Source organism: Ornithorhynchus anatinus, chromosome 19 (genome assembly GCF_004115215.2).
Source record: "Ornithorhynchus anatinus isolate Pmale09 chromosome 19, mOrnAna1.pri.v4, whole genome shotgun sequence".
NCBI lineage: Eukaryota > Metazoa > Chordata > Mammalia > Monotremata > Ornithorhynchidae > Ornithorhynchus > Ornithorhynchus anatinus.
This window is the reverse complement of record NC_041746.1, coordinates 12406931-12424027: the sequence shown is the minus strand read 5'-3', so window position 1 is coordinate 12424027 and position 17097 is coordinate 12406931. Positions and strand designations below refer to the sequence as shown.

Sequence of the window (17097 nt, the reverse complement as noted above, 5' to 3'; positions counted from 1 at the left end):
TTGTTCAGCACCAATATAGAACCACTTATAGGTGGATACTTAATACTCTTCAATGAGATGAATTACCCTGATTGAGCAGGTACCATCTCTTCTTCTGATACCCTTACTCATCTCATCCCTGAAGAAGGATAAGACTTATAGGAGGAATTAGGAGTTTGAGTTCTAGTCTTGGCTGCTTCTTGACTTTCACCCCCATCTTAAGTGTTGAACTTATTCATTCTATTTATTTAGCGCTTATTGTGTGCAGAGCACTGTACTAAGCACTGGGGAAAGTACAATACAACAATAAAGAGTGACAGTCCCTGCCCCCACTGAGCTCACAGTGAGGCCACAGCCCCAACCCAGCAATGATATAAGAACTTGTTTTTCTAGCAAACCACTAGTCTCATTGGTATTTTCTGTAAAGAAAGCAGAGGATTTCTCTCTGATCTGTTGTGGGATTTGCAGGTCCCTGAACACTGGTGTCAGGTTAATGGATCCATTAAAGTTTGCACCATTTAATGTATTATTTAGGCACTGGACACACCATAATGATTTCGTGTCACAGTGATAAATGTTCTGAGCATATTTGGATAGCGTTATCAATTGTCTTTTATGGAACTATTACCAATTACATAATAAAACGGTCTAAAAACGTTGCTCTCATTCTCACCCTCATGCATTTAACCCTTAAAAGCTCAGGCATAATTCATCATTCATTCAATAGTATTTGTTCAATAGTATTTGAGCGCTTACTATGTGCGGAGCACTGTACTAAGCGGTTGGAATGTACAAATCGGCAACAGATAGAGACAGTCCCTGCCCATTGACGGGCTTACAGTCTAATCATTCCTTATGAGCAATACATATCCACCTCCAGGAAAGCAATGTTTGAAAGAGTCTGCTTCCTCCTCGTTTGATGAGTTATCTTGGAACACAAGAAAATTATTTTATTCTCCAATTTATAGTAAGTTTCCTTTGAGTTTGGGTTCTCATATAACAACGGGACTGCTTGGGGTAAATGAGATTCTGTCCCATATAGAGGCCCAAGCTAGTGCAGCATGGCCTAGTGGAAAGAGTGTGGGCTTGGGAGTCAGAGGACCTCTGTTCTAATCATGCTTCTGCCAGTTGCTTGCTGTGTGACCTTGGGCAAGTCACTTCACTTCTCTGTGCCTTAGTTCCCTCATATGTAAAATGGGGATCCTTCCTACTTAGACTGTGAGCCCCATCTGGGACAGGGATTGTATCCAACCTAATTAACTTGTACTTACCCCGTGCTTAGAACGATGTTTGACACAGAGTAAACACTTAAATATCATAAAGAAAATGAACATGATCTCCCCCTCAGCTGCTCAATCAGTACCTTTATGTGTTGTTCAGCTTTCTGACAAGAAACAATCTTACTTAAGTAACAGTTATTGAGAGAGACTACTTTGAAACACAGAAAAACTCAAACACTTTATTTAGGGACAATGAGGGTGATTAAAGAGTTCTGCACTTTGCTATTAAAGATCATACAAAGCAAAGGAAGAGGTAGGATTACCACCATTTTACTTAAAGACACTGAGTATACAACACATAACCCGTAGCTGAGCTAGGCACAGATTATTTCAACTTTTTAAAATATATGTGGAGTTACTATACATAGGCCAGTGGACACATTGAGCTTTAAAACCAAATATGAAAAGATTACCCTCTAAATTTCTCAGTCTTAAGACTTTTAGATTTAAGAAATCTAGATCATACTATAGCAGCTCTAAGGCCACACCTGAATCAACTTTGAGAATACAAATGACCTCTACTTGACATAGTAAAATGTTTTAAAATCCTCACCAGCTCACATAACATCTCACAGTTTCTTTATGTTAATTTGAAAAATTATCCATCCCCCCATATCAATCTATGAAACTTTACAGAATCAAGCTGCATCTAGAACCCTTATTTTGACTTTAAATATTTTTCCATTTTTATTATACACAGGACTAGACATAAGTATGCTTAGCTATCAGAAAGAAGAAAATTCAGTAAAAGTGTCATAATTATTGCGAAGAATACAAAGGAAGTTCAGTAAAAACTATAACTCATATTTTAAAACAAAAGCATGACTCATAGAACCAAGTATATTGAAGCTAGAAATAGAACAGAAGCTAGATATAAACCTTCATTTAGACGAAAGTATTATTAAATACTATATACAAACACTAAACTACACCTGGTTAACTAACGCATGCCAAGAATTTGCAGGCTTTTCAGTTGGTAATTTTTTTCCAGTTCTGACAGAGCTTGTGCACGTAGATTGGCAGCATAGAGTCGTTTCTTTAGGTCCTTGCACTTTGCTTTGGAACCTGGAAGATTCTCGACGTTATCACTCCTTGTATTCTCTTTACTTTCCCCTCCAAAGTGAACTTTCTTCTTTGTAATAGTAGAAGGAAGGTCAAGAGGTTCATCTTAAGAAAGAAAGAAAATAGCTTTTGAGATAATTGAACAGGACAAAGTTCAACATATCACTTCTGTTTACTCTTTTAACTTACTGAAAGCAAAAAATCAGTTCACCGTCCCAACCCTTAAAACTGGGAAGCAACACTGCCATATTCCAAAATCTATAGAGTGGAAGCACATGCAACTTCTTGGCTTACTGTTTTCAGCAATGAGATGAAATCTATAGGCACCAGTTTTTTTCTTTAGAATTATACATGTTGACTCAAGAATTATACAAGTCCTGGAAGACAATACCAAATGTATTTAGCTTCTGGCTTTAGTGGGAAGGTTTGGTGAGCAGCCAGTCCATATGTACCATTTCTCAAGAGGCTTGACAAGCACAATCATGTACTTCCTAGAACACAGTGCAAAAGCTGCCAAGCTGCCATTTTCACAGACTTTGTCCTTTGAGACAAAATAGATTGAGAATTTTTCAAATTTAATATATTTCAAGATTTCACTGTAAGAGTAAAAATGCACAGATACCTGGGCACTTAGACTATTTTATCAACTACATTCTGCTTCAGCAGTCCCTTATTTCCACCACATCTCTGTAGCAGCAGCGGTTATTGCTACAGCAGAAATATTCATGAATCTTCCCAAAAGTCTAATCCAGATAAGAAATATAGTACTAGCAGCAGCCTTGCAATAGCAGAAGAGATTTTCCACATAAGTAGTACAGTCAGCTATCCTAGAAGGTGGGTTTTCCTTATATGATTAGGATAGAAAGTTATTGTATTGAAAAAGTGGGGATATTTCTTTCCACAATGTGTATCCGTTTGGATATACCACCATCCACATGCCAGTATGTGTAGTACAAAAAAAAATTGTGCATGCATTTGGCAGTCAAGATATGAGTACAAGAACATGACTCTTCCATAACCCAAGACTGAGAATACAACTAGGGTATTACAGGAAAAGGGACTATATTATGCCACTTCAAAGAAAGTCTCCCTTTGCTCCCTAAATTTAATTAATATAAACCTGAATAACCATCATTTTAGCCATGTGGAAGGATAGTACCATTGAAGAGACCACCTGAAGATAAGTCAGAGGACAGCTTTCTTAAAAAAAGAAGCAGACTCCTTTTGGCCATGAAGCCATGATGGTTTTTGGAAATAATTTCTCAGTTAAAAAGCAAACACAAAAAAACCACACACAAAGAGTTTTGCCCTGATGCTGCACAGGTAATGTCCCAAACTAAGTATTAACACCTGAGAAGTTGAACATTCAGGACATCTATCCGTAGTCCAGAAAAGACAGTTAATCCAGTTTAAGGGCCTGTACCACATTGGCAGGGCTGGGACATAACTGTATACTTGGGGCTGATGTGTGTGGGGTAGAAGAGAGGGGTCTGAGGTATAAAACCGTAGCCATTTATTTCTGCAGCACCTCTTTTCTGACACCCAGCAAGCTGTGGATTTAGTCAGTTGCTACCACCCCGCCCCTCTGCCCCACTGTTCTTAGGATCTCAGTTGGGTTGGGCCTTGCTATATGCACCCACAGCTGGCTCTGAATGTATTTTGCTCACCCTTGCACAAGTTTCTCCTCCAATCATGCCTCGCACACTTTGATTTGGCCATATGAACTAAGGAACACAGGACAGGCATGGAGCATTTTGGGCTTTTCCTCTCTCCCTAATCCTGTTGTTCAATCACATGGCTGCAGCAGGTGATCTCAAGGCAATGCCCAAGCCCGATGCAGGCTGGTGACAAGATGCAGGGAGAACTGAGGCGCTAGCGTCCTGAAAAAGCCAGCTGGCATTAATAGCTGGGGACTGAGAAGGAGGTACCCACGTGGAAGTAGTTTCATGGACCTGTTGTCTTATCCACCCAAGCAAGCTCAGCTGGGACAAAAATTCTGGTTAATGAAATGTCACTTTTTCCAAATTCCAGTCCCTTTATGTTAAGGAAGCAGTTGTAAGCCTTTATTTAAAAACATAATTATCCATAAAATTCATCACAGGAACCATGAACAAGCTCCTTACACACAGTTAAAACAGAATCCAACTCTCTTCTCAACCCTACAGAGTAAGTGGATTGGTTGTGTTGCATCAAACCCATTGATAGACATAGTGGTTTTATAAAATAAAATTTGGCTCTGATTGCCTGGATTTAATTCTGAGTTTAGGAAAGGGTTGCCTTCAACCTGTACAGGTGTTCAGAAAAATCATATATGTCACTTTATGCTGTAAGAGACAACAGAATACAAACAAGGCGTTCGTTATTGTGTGGGCTGGTTAAAAGCTGCTTCTTCTATGTAGTTTTCTCTCAGTCTCTGCTTCTGTTTATCCTTTCTTTCATAGAGGACTTCAGGAGTAGTGATAGAGCAAAGTATAAAATGAGCGAAGCGTTAGCTACCTACTGCTCCCTTAAAAAGCAGCTGTCATATCTTCTACCATCATAGGGGCCCTTGAGTGCTTCTACACTCTACAGCAGAGAGGAATCGATACCTGCTTATAGTTCTTGATTTCTATCTACATTTTGGATTTAGTTTCAAACTAAAACTCAAAGAGCAAGGTCAAGATACAAACCCTTTGACCCAGGAAAGGGGCGGTGGGGGGGGGTGGAATTTGTCCAATTGTATGGACTTTGTTTAGAATATGCAAAGAGTAACATATACTTCAATAACTCATGGCTGCTACAAACTAGGGTAATTTGGTCCTGTTTATATCTTTGTTGTACCTAACCGATTCTGGGAAGGCTCTAGTAGCTAGATAGGTATGGAAGAATTATAACCTCGTTGTACTTGTTAAATTAAGAGCAATGAGAAGGATACAGAGATATAATTCTTTAAGTGGACTGGAAAAAAAATAGAGAGCTGACTGCCCTCTTTGCAAGGTTAAAGTTTTGTTCCATATACCTGATATCTAATCTCTGAACTGTAACCAGAAATCAGATTAGAAAAATGTAATAATGCACATCTATTCAGTGTATGAAGTCAGCCTGCTCCAGTTTATACAAATTGATTACTAAGTCAAATGGAAGCAGTTTATAGGGTAGAAAAGGCAGGAATGGTAAAAAAAATATATATTTTTTTAAATCACATTTTATTGGAAATGCCTATGTGAATAAATTGACAGGTAAACAATTGCTTCACAACCTTTTCCTTAGTACAGCTCATTTTCAAAGTGGAGATCTTGAATCTCAGGAGCAGAAATTGAATTAAAGCACGTTAAAAAGTATGCACAGCCCCTCATGTTGTTTGAGCTGGAATAACAGGTCAAAAGCTATTCTTTTAGGCACAAGACCAATCCTGTTCTGCCTAGGCCTGCCAGGAGTTTGGTTAGGAATGGTTCAGCCTGGGATTCTTTGGCCTAGGACTGGTTATTCATAGCCTTCATCAGGGCTTCCAGGCCCTCTTTGGTCACTGCAGAACTGGGATAGTACTGAAGGGCCCACACTCCTAAGATAGGTAGTGACCTGAACTCTTGCCAGTCTTAGAGGGCTGTGGAAAGGAAGAAAGTGTTTCTGCTAGGAAAGATCTGGGCCCCTGAGCAATACTGGTGTAAGAGGATTTTGTGACAGAATTCATACTCCATTAAGCCTGGTTCAAAACCGTCCATCTGCATCTTTGAACCCCACTGACTGAAAGAATGTGGGGCTTGCTACATTTAGCTCACTGCTGATTAGCAGCAAGGTGTGCTTGATAATTCCATGAACTAGGAATAGAATACATTTGGGCCATCAAAAAGCAGAGGAGATAAGAAGCTGAAAGTTAGTATAATTACAGCCAGGCAATAAGAGTCAAAAGGGGTGAAAATGCCAGTCTGAGCACATAGTGAGGAAATGAGGTAAAGAAAGATTAGAACAAGAATAGTGATAGTCATGGTTGTTAGAAGCACCTTTAAGAATGAAAAGTGCTATCATTTCCCAAGCAGAGGTTTCCAGGTTTGGCTACCTTCAAGTCACCAGTCACTTCTAACATCAGGAGGGTCGCAGGGGTCCTCCATTAAGTCATAGATTTGGTAAATGCCCAAACTGGACCTGTGCAAAATTTCCTACTGCCCAGTGCACCCTAATTTAGGTTGGGCATGCTCCCCCTGAAGGTTACCCACACTCTTAGAAGAGGCGCCACATCAAACCTTGAGCAAGAAGTGATCAGACTCTTGGGTCTTATTTCAAACTAAACTTGAGCTACCAGGGAACAAAAAAGAACTAGTTTAGCCTTAAGATTATGGCTGAAGAGGATTGGTTTAAGAAAAAAAAATTCTAAAACAACTTTACTTTCTACTTGCCTTACATTTCAAAATAAATTTAAAGTCTTCAGAGTGAGGTAAATTTGGATCCATTAACCTGCTGAGCCCCAACAACAGCAGCAAATTTTGCACTCATAGACTTCATAATTAAAGTAAGTGTTTGCGGGGGAAGAAGTTAATAGAATTTAGAGAAATTGTTCAAGTTAGGACTTTGTACAATGACTAGATTATCAAAAGCACTTCCATGATGGCACCATTTGATGTTCATTGGCTTGAGTGGTTTAATTTTGGAGCTCATACCTGGGCTATTTGCCAATGTTAGGATCCTCTGTTCCTTTAATAAGTTGTAGTTCCTCATCAAGTTTTCAGCCCTATTGAGTTTGTCTTCCACGAGTCTCTCACGAACACAAAGCTCCCGTTCCCGCTCTGAAAAAGTACAAAACAAACCTTTAAGTTATCAATTGACTGGATCTAAGGGGGAAGAAGAGAAATGCATTGCTGTCTTGTTACGAAATAACGTGGGAAGTGCTTCAAGGAATTACGCCAGAATTAGCATGCTGTCACACTGAGCTACACTGAGGGGACAGTACGATATTAGCATATAGAAAAGTTTCCATTATTGACAGTTAAACAAGACTGTGTTAAACAAGACTGTCTTGTTAAACATGACTGTGTTTAACAACCACAATATACAGTTGTGGAAAATGTCCCATGAATGTATAGTGGCTTAAGACAGTTTAGTAAGGGGGAAAAGCAACTTCATCCATTCAGTAGTCATAGACAGTGGCAATGAAATCCTTCATAGTTTGGGGTAGCGTGGCTGAGCTAAGAGAGCACGGACCTGGGAACTAGAGGACCTGGGATCCAATCCCATCTCTGCCATATGCCTGCTGTGTGATCTTGGGCAAGTCATTTCACTGTGCCTGTTTCCTCATCTGTAAAATGGGGATTCAATACTTGTTCTCCCTCCTACTTAGATTGTGAACCTTGTATGGGACAGGGACTTCCTGACCTGATTATCTTGTATCTTTCCCAGTGCCTAGAACAGTGTTTGATGCATAGTAAGTGCATAAATACCTATTATTATTATTATTGTTAGGAGCAATTTGGCATAAGTAGTAAGACCTCTTCATTAAATAGTTATTGTTGTAACACCTACTAGACAAGAACACATGTATTCTAGCAATGAGTTTCCCTTAGGAAACTCTTATATAAAATGTCGGTATATATAAAAGGAGAAATCTAAGACACCCCCATTTCAGAAACAAGCGATTGTGTTTAAGAGCTTATTTTTAACCCAGAACAAAAAAATAAGAAAAATTGTTAAAATTTAGTCATAATGCAATTTCTAGTTTGACTCTAATAATTCTTGGAAGTTAAAAGTTGTCAGTTTCTGCAACAAGAGAATTATCAGTTGCGTCTAGAATCAAATTACTTGATTCATTGCCAGGGCCCTCTGAAGCATTAACAACCTCTTATGAACAACCCTATTGAATGCAGTGACCAATATAGTATCTTAGATATGAATATACAACTCCAGGCTTCTTTATCTGAATTTTTGGGGCACCCCAGCAATATATTTGAAGTGGAACTTCAAGAGAGCCACATTCAGAAACCGTACTTTCTATTCCAATTTCCCATTTCTCAACCACAGGGGCAACATTAGCAATATCAGCACTTAATCTGACTAAAGACAGAGTAGCTGATGCGTTTGGGTCTTTCTACTGTGCATTTGGTTTTGGTGTTTGTTCTTCAAAGAGCTGCATCTTAAATTTAAGCACTTAAGTGGAAACCAAAGTATCTGTAGCTCTTCCTAAAAATCCAAAATGATTTCTTACGTTCTAGACGTTCTTCCCTGGCTTTTATGGCTTTTTCTTTCTCTTGCAATCGCAATTCCTTCAGTTTTTGTTCAGCTAGTAGGGAGCCTGAATTCTGCAGCCTTTCTGGCTCTCCCGATCGACGCCCTTTTTTCTCAGGATTTTTTCTTTGTTCTTCTCCCACAAAATCAGCTATCAACGGACTTTCTAGAATTTCCTCAACAGATGGTCGAAAGTAATCCTTGAAAAGTATAAAAGAGGAAGGTTAGAAAAAACCTCAAGTACTGAAATAAGCAGTGGTCACCTGTACTATAAGACCAATTTTATCGGGCGAAAGCAAGATTAGGAATTATAAACAGTGACTTTTTAGGCAGCCATTGAATTTAAAGAAAAAAAAATAAGTAGAAACAACCTATATGATCCTTAAATATGCTTCACCAAATTCAAATTGTCTTCTCTTCCCCATGAAAACCTACCCCCACCCTCCCCAATCCAAATCATCTCCTTCCTACCAGGGGTCAGTCTCCAGAGTGTTCACTATACCTTTCAGGAATCGGAGTGGGATTGACTAGAAATATGTCTTTGTTTTATTTACATTGCAATGCAACTAGACATATTTGCAGTATTTCAAGTCATCTGTTCTCCTAAATTGGAGTTACCAAGTCAGACTATATCAAGCATGGTGGGAAGTAGTACAGAATCCTAATGTCCTAGTGAAACAGTGTGGCTTAGTGGAAGGGGCCTGGGCGTCAGAAGGACCTGGGTTCTAATCCCGGCTCAGCCATGTAGATGCTGTGTGACTTTGGGTAAGTTACTTAACGTCTCTGTTCCTCAGTTCCCTTATCTGTAAAAAACAGGAATTAAGATTGTGAGCCCACTGTAGGACAGAGAATGTGTCCAACCTGATGAACTTGTATGCTTAGAACAGTGCTTGATATATAGTAAGCATTTAACAAGTACCATAATTATTATTATTTAGTGTCATCCTTGGAGATAAAGTAGAAAAAGGAATGGCCTATGCGATATCTTTAGGATCAGTCAGTGGTATTTGAGCATTTACTGTGTCCAGGGCAGTGTAGTAAGCACTTGGGTGACTACGACAGAGTTAGTAGACAAGATCCCTGTATCAAGGATGTTACAATCTAGCAGGGGAGTCACTAAAATAAATTACAGGTAGGAGGAAGCAACAGGGTAAAAGGATATGGGCAACTGAGTTTAAGAATATGCTCTCCCTACTCTTATCCCAGGATTACATCTGCCTCATAATGTCACCAGAGATGGCACAGGGAAAGGTGGGCAAGAAAAAAGGCATTTCTTCTATTTCATCTTCCTTCTACCACAGTACTGAATTAATGCCTCCAGGCCAGGCCAGGCATAAGGGAAGAAAATACACAATCTGAATCCTTGCTCGATCCCATTTGGCTTCCCTCTTCCCAACCACCAAGAATGATGGATAAGACTTGGTCCTGAGACCCTGCACAGAGAAGTATATTACAGGGTCAGCACTAAGGGAAAAGCAAAACCCAAAACATACCCCCACACAATCTTTACCTTTAAGTTTAGCATCTTGGTAAGAACATCATTCAATTGATCTGAGTAACGATGTGGAATTCGCCTGAATTTGCCTTCCTTGATCTTTTCAGCAAGTTCCTTTTGGTTAAAAGCGGTAAATGGAGGCCTGAGGAAAAAGTGTATTATATAAGCCTTTTACCCAAACCTACCTGAAAATGAATGGTTAAATTCAATTAACAATTGCTTTTCCTAATAAGGAGGGAAGAAGTTCCTTGGGGAGATCAGAAGCTCAGGCAAAAAATAAAGATCTCCTTTAGCTCCACAAGCCATTTCTGGCTCTCTTAAATGGCTACTCTTTTGTAGTCCTTTTTTAAAATCCAACAACCTTCATTTCCCCAAGACAGCAATGATACATATGAGAAACCTATCACTGTCCACTGCTTCAGATTATATTTTCTTTTAAGCTTGCCCATCAGTTCTTCTTAGCCAGCACAATCTTTTAGATCTTGGGCCCATTATAATAGCTATGCCTTCTCTGCCAAGTTACTCGTCTCATCACCTTGCTAGAGAAGGAGTTCTTAAGCTCCAGAGAGCAACTACCCCAGATAACTATTTTGTCTGCAGTTCTCCATACTTACATTAATGCACACAGTTCATACAATAGACAGCCTAGAGACCAGATGTCAGATTTCTCATTGTAGGACATGCGATTCATTTGTTCCTAAAGATATTAAAAAAAACAAAACCAAATCTGAATTAACCTCTGAATGAAGGGCAGTAAAAATGACCCCTTGAGAGCTTAATGATAAACATGGGCAACAAAGATTAGTTTTCAAATACATAGGCTTTCAGCTAAGAACAGAGTCAGTTCAGAAAAAGAACTGGTGTCTCACTACAGGTGAATGTCATTAAAAAAAAAATCCCCACCCCCCCCCCCCTAAAATATAGCTTTCTACATCTGCTCCAACATGTTTGGAGCAGCACATTTTTTTTTTTTTTTTAAGAGCACATCAGTATGAAAGGTTCTAAACAAAATGAGGACATTCTAAAAGAGTAAATTACAAGACAAAAAAACCCACCCCCAAATAGGCTTATTATAGTATTTGTTAAGTGCTTAGTGGAGTAGATACAAGTTAATCAGGCAGGACACATTCTCTGTCCCATATGGAGCTCACAGTCTAAGTAGGAGGGAGAACAGGTATTAAGTTTGGATAAGAAGCAACATCCACTATAAAAAATTTTTAAGTTTAAATTCTTCTAACACACTACACAAGTCCTAAGAGTCATACTAGCATCCTATTTTTAGTTACTAGGAGAAGCAAAAGAGATTCAGTTACAAGGTCTGGAGGGAAATAAACAAGGGGAAATTGAGCAAGTTTCACGTTTGAGAGAACCAAATTCCTACATACATTTAAAAATCCTCTGTTTAAATCTGATCCTCTGGGGAGAAATGTCACCTTGGGAGTGCCGATTAATTTGTAGTTTGTAATTAAATCCATACCAGAGACCAAATTTCTGAACTATCTTAAAAATATATGGACAGATTTTGACCCTTAAAAAATTAAGGCAGAAGTGGCCAAAACATTTTCTGCTGTGGAGAAATGTTAGATAGGTATGGTTGTTCATTAAACTATGCACCCTAATTAGTCAACTCAGCTCGAAGCTGAGGAGTTTTTGGTTTGGGTTTTTTTTTTTTTTTTTAAATATTTCACCTCTGTCTGGGGGATTTCCATTCAACTCAACAAAATCTGGTTAACAATGCCCACATAACACAAGTTTCTTTCCTGCCCATCTTCCTGCTTGCTCAAAATTTGCACTTCACTCTGTTTAGTACCATGCTCTGCAAATAGTAATGCTCAATAAATACCACTGACCGTGATGTTGATGCCAAATTATGACCTTTTGCCTCTTCAAAATTTAGTAATAAACCCAGCTCTCCAAGAAATCATCCTACATTAATCTTACTTGGCTCTGGACACATCCTTTGCAATTAAACACACATTTCTATAACTCTAGATAGGATTTGCTTCTTTTAGTAATCTCATTCTTCCTCCTCTGTCATCTATACAACATTTAGGAGTTCTGTGACCAGATTCAAATCAGTGATATTTGAGTGCTTACTCTATGCAGAACATAGTACTATGCACTTGGGAAAGTACAGTACAATTGAGTTGGTAGACATGTTCCCTGCCCACAAGGTACTGCACAGATAACTACTGATTCTCATTTATTAGAACTAGTTCAATCAAAATCAGTCCGACAATCTAACATCTTTCCTGAGTTTGAGTTTTTGGAATGTAGATAATTCCAGTGACATCCATTTGCTGAAATACTTACTGGAGACATATAATATGGAGTACCGACAAATGTTTTGGCAAAACTCGTGTCGTGATTTAATATTCTAGCAAGCCCAAAATCACCAAGTTTGACATTCTGCTTGCCATCGAGGAAGACATTTGCTGGTTTGAGGTCCCGGTGCAATACAGTGTGACCACTATCACTCCGCCGATGGCATTCCTTTAGGGCCAGTGTCAACTGAGTCATTACACGAAGAACAAAGTTTTCTTCTAAGTAGTATCTGTGGCACAAAAATGACTGAAATCATTATTACAAATAATAATGTTATAATTATTGTTACAAATAATACATTTGGTAGTGTTCACACACGTGTTGCTAAGACAAGAGTTTGAGGATCAGTGGAAGCTCTTGTCATATTTTAAAAAAATCATCCATCATAGGTTTTGGTATTTTGGCTACTCTAAAGCATCCAGTTCCTAAGGAAATCTACACTAGACCCACCTTTCTCCCTCTTTCAAAAAAGGATAGAGGAAAAAAAGACACACACCTGAAAGTTATTTGACTTGATGATGACATCTTTCCTTGTCATCAAATTTTCCTTTGATAGGAAGAGGAGCAATGAATGTGTTGGGTGATTAACAAATTCACTAGTTTACAAGAAGTAACCAAAAAGCTCTTTAATACTGATCTGTCCTTTAAACTCATTCTTTGTGAGGTGAAAAACATTCCCTTTACTAAAGTAAAGGTATTACCTTATAAAGGTATTAACGTAGAGTATTCCCTTTACTAAATGCTTGACTAAGGCCACATACGCGTGCACACATACACACACACAAGTCAGTGGCAGAAATGTCACTATATTTTTATGGTCCATTCATTAGACCATTCTGCATACCTTTCTTTGGTACATCGTGTGATTAAGCTAGCTAGATCACCTCCTTCACAGTACTCCATCACGATATACAGTGTGGTGTTAGTTCTGTCAATGATTCGATCGTAATACCGGACAATGTTTGGATGTTTTAGTTCACGGAGCAGATTCACTTCAGAAACAAGCATTTGCTTCTCAGCTTCGGTCATAGACCCATAGTCCAGTTCTTTCCAAACTAATACCTGAAAAAAAAACCCCAAAACAGTTTTCAGGATGAGCGTTATATCAAGTCTATGCTGTCCTGACCAACAACTTCAAGGCCCTACACCAACCCTCTTCTATTTCTGCTCACTTCACTCTCTTTGCCCCTATTCACAGTCATTGCTTCTCTCAAGCTCACCCTATCACTTGATCTCTCTTCTCCCACATTCTAATTCAATGCTTTTGTCCTTTTCCCTACTGGGAACTTCCTCCCCCTTCCAGTTGAACACTTCCATCCCAAGTCATGTCATCCAAATATCCACCTTAGTTCTTCTGTACCTCTGAATTTAAGGCTTTACCTCCACCCCAACAGTAACCTGAACCCTGGTCCCACAGATTTACCTCATCTGATGCTCTACCAAGTGAGCAATCCTGCCTTCCCAGAACCTGACCCTCACCTCATCTTGAGGGGCAATCCAGAAGCAGGGGTATGTACATTATGGCTGTGCCATCCTTGGTGATGGTTTCTGACCACAGAAGCCTAGAACATCTCACACAGAGGACTGATGGTAGCAATTCTGAAAATAGCTAGCAACCAAGATTGCTTTCTTAGCAACTGCCAGACGCTATAGCATAGTGTCAGCCCTTTGCCGACATAAATAGGTTTTGCATATAAAGTTTTGCATATAAACTCCAGATGTGTTGCACGCCTGCCCAGCTACTAGATCATTGCACTCTGTGTCCCAGTGGGAGAAATCATAACATTATAGTATTTCGTAAGTACTGTGTGCCAAGCACTGTACTAAGCACTTGGGTGCGAACAATAGAACAGAGTTGGTAGACACGTTCCCTGCCCACATCGAGTTCACAGATAACATTTGCTCTCCTTCATTTATTAATTCCTGCATCTTTTCTTAGTCTTCCTGTCCCAGATGTAACTTCAGCCTTCTCACTACTTTGTGTTCACGGGTCTTCTTCGAGGGTAGGGGCCATGTGTTGAACCCATCGGAGAATTCAGTACAGTGCTCAGCACAGAGTTGGTGCGCAATCAGCGCAACTGGGGGGCGGGGGAGAACCCGAAAAGGTGCTCGCAAGAGAGTCCCATTGCTCCTCTGATTTACACTTGAAGATATTACGGGGCCCCAAGTATGTGAGGTTGGCGGCTGTTGGGCAAGAGGGGCGTTCATTCAAGCTATTTTTATTACTGTATTTATTTTGTTAATGAGGTGTACATCCCCTTGATTCTATTGTGATTATGCAGTCTTGTTTTTGTCCGTCTGTCTCCCCCGATTAGACCGTGAGCCCGTCACTGGGCAGGGATGGTCTCTATCTGTTGCCGAACTGTCCATTCCAAGTGCTTAGTACAGTGCTCTACACAGAGTAAGTGCTCACGAGCCCGGGCTTGGGAGCCAGAGGTCATGGGTTCGAATCCCGACTCCGCCACCTGTCAGCTGGGTGACTTTGGGCCAGTCACTTCACTTCTCTGAGCCTCAGTGCCCTCATCTGTCAAATGGGGCTGAAGACTGTGAGCCCCACGTGGGACCACCTGATCACCTTGCACCCCCACCCCCAGCGCTTAGAACAGTGCTTTGCACATAGGAAGCGCTTAACAAATCCCAAAACTTATTTATTTAAATACTATTGAATGAATGAGCCTGTAAGCCCCAGCACTTAGAACAGTGCTTTGCCCATAGAAGGCGCTTAACAAATCCCAAAGTTTATTTAAATACCATTGAATGAATGAGACTGTCAGCCCGTCAACGGGCAGGGATGGTCTCTATCTGTCCACCTGCCAGCAGTGTGACTGGGGGCAAGTCACTTCACTGGGCCTCAGTTACCTCATCTGTAAAATGGGGATTAACTGTGAGCCTCACCTGATGACCCCGGATCTACCCCAGCGCTCAGAACAGTGCTCGGCACATAGTAAGCGCTTAACACATACCAACATGATCTGTGGCCGAATTGTCCATTCCAAGCGCTTAGTACAGTGCTCTGCACAGAGTAAGCGCTCAATAAATACTGTTAAGTGAATGAGGTGGAGTCGGGGAGGGGTGGTGACCCCCCTGACCGGAGGGTGACCTCTTCCACCTTGCCGCTGGGCCCGGGGCGGCCGCGCCGCCGTTGGGAGGGAGGGAGGGAGGGAGGGATGGCGGGCTCACCTTGGCGTCGCTCCTCCGCCGAATCTTCTGGCAGCGGCCGTAGGAGCCGGCGCCGATGGTCAGCAGCACCTCGTAGTCCTCCACTCGCGAAGGCATGACGGCAGCCGCCGACCCCCTTCCTCCTCCTCCTCCTTCCTCCCCCGGCCTCATTTAACCGCCGCGGGGCCCGCCGGCCTGCCGATTGGTCGGTTCCGAGGCCTCTCCTTCCTTGCGATTGGCCGAGAGCGGAACAACAACCGCGGCCGCGCCGCCGCGTTGCCCGGCAACGGCGGCCCCCCCCCCCCCCGGGGAAGGGGCGGAGCGGGCGCCGCGGCGGGGTCGGGGTTTGGGCCGGCGGAGGCGCGGCCTTGACCCGCGTCCGGTCCGCGACCCCGCGATCCCTTCTTCCCCTTCTTCCCCTTCTTCCCCTTCTTCCCCTTCTTCCCCTTCTTCCCCTTCTTCCCCTTCTTCCCCTTCTTCCCCTTCTTCCCCTTCTTCCCCTTCTTCCCCTGGGCGCGCCCTGCCCGCCCGCTTCCCGCCCTCCGCCCTCTGCACACGGCCCCCTAGCGGGCTTGGTACACTGCCCCCTAGCGGGCTTTACACCCTGCCCCCCCCCCCCCCAGCGGGCTTTGCACCGTGCCCCCTAGCGGTCTGGGCACCCTGCCCTCCCAGCGGGCTGGGCACCCTGCCCCCCCCCCACAGCGGGCTGTGCACCCTGCCCCCTCCCCAGCGGGCTGGGCACCCTGCCCCCCCCCAAGCGGGCTGTGCACCCTGCCCCCTCCCCAGCGGGCTGTGCACCCTGCCCCCCCCAGCGGGGTGTGCACCGTGCCCCCCGGTGGGCTTTGCCCCCTGCCCCCTGGTGGGCTTTGCACCCTGCCCCCTAGCGGGCGTTGCGTAGTACTCCCTAGCGGGCCACGTGGGCCGCCCCGTCCCTCCCCCGCTGCCGCCCGCTCCGTCCACGAGGACTTTCCGAGTTCTTCCACTCCACATCGCGTTTGCAAAAAATACCCCCATCTGCCGCCGGGATTTGCCTACTTAGCCGCGGGTGGGAACCTCGCAGTCGAACTCCAGACTCCCTTTGGAGCCAGGCGGCGGAGCCCGGGACACACCCTTGATTCGGATGCCCGACTAAGTAAGTACCTATTTCGGCCGTAAATGGTATTAAAACACCCACGTGCAGGAAACAGAAACGGCAGAGACACTTGCGAGGTTCGAAACACCGTTCTAAGCACAGGGGTAGATGCGAGATCATCACATCGGACAGGTAGCACTCATGGTCTAAAGGAGGAGGAAAACCTGGTATTGTGATTATAATAATAATGTCGGTATTTGTTAAGCGCTTACTATGTGCAGAGCACTGTTCTGAGCGCTGGGATGGAGTCAGGGTCATCAGGTTGCCCCACGTGAGGCTCACAGTCTTCATCCCCATTTTACAGATGAGGTAACTGAGGCACAGAGAAGTTAAGCGACTTGCCCACAGTCACACAGCTGACAGTCGGTGGGGCCGGGGTTCGAATCCATGACCTCGGACTCCCAAGCCTGTGCGCTTTCCACTGAGCTACGCTGCTTCTCTATTATTCTTAATGGTATTGAGTGCTTACCGTG

General features: G+C 42.5%; 1 protein-coding gene across 1 annotated transcript; it reads right to left on the bottom strand.

Annotated features, from left to right (window-relative positions):
* Positions 1-1416: 1416 nt before the first annotated feature.
* On the bottom strand, positions 1417-15664 carry NEK2 (NIMA related kinase 2). Its single transcript, XM_029046870.2, has 8 exons — positions 15514-15664; positions 13178-13395; positions 12322-12562; positions 10623-10705; positions 10024-10150; positions 8494-8713; positions 6956-7081; positions 1417-2426 (listed from the first exon to the last, which is right to left on the bottom strand). Exons 1-8 carry the CDS (start codon positions 15661-15663, stop codon positions 2200-2202), a joined length of 1392 nt encoding a protein of 463 aa, XP_028902703.1. The 5' UTR covers position 15664; the 3' UTR covers positions 1417-2199.
* Positions 15665-17097: the final 1433 nt, after the last annotated feature.

Bases quoted from the DNA above. Each gene is read 5' to 3' on its own strand.
- NEK2 (XM_029046870.2), bottom strand. From the start codon at position 15,663: ATGAGGCCGGGGGAGGAAGGAGGAGGAGGAGGAAGGGGGTCGGCGGCT. The intron at 12,563-13,177 runs GTATGCAGAATG...TTTGTGCCACAG, and splicing joins ACACGATGTACCAAAGAAAG to ATACTACTTAGAAGAAAACT. The intron at 10,706-12,321 runs GTAAGTATTTCA...TAATATCTTTAG, and splicing joins CTCCATATTATATGTCTCCA to GAACAAATGAATCGCATGTC.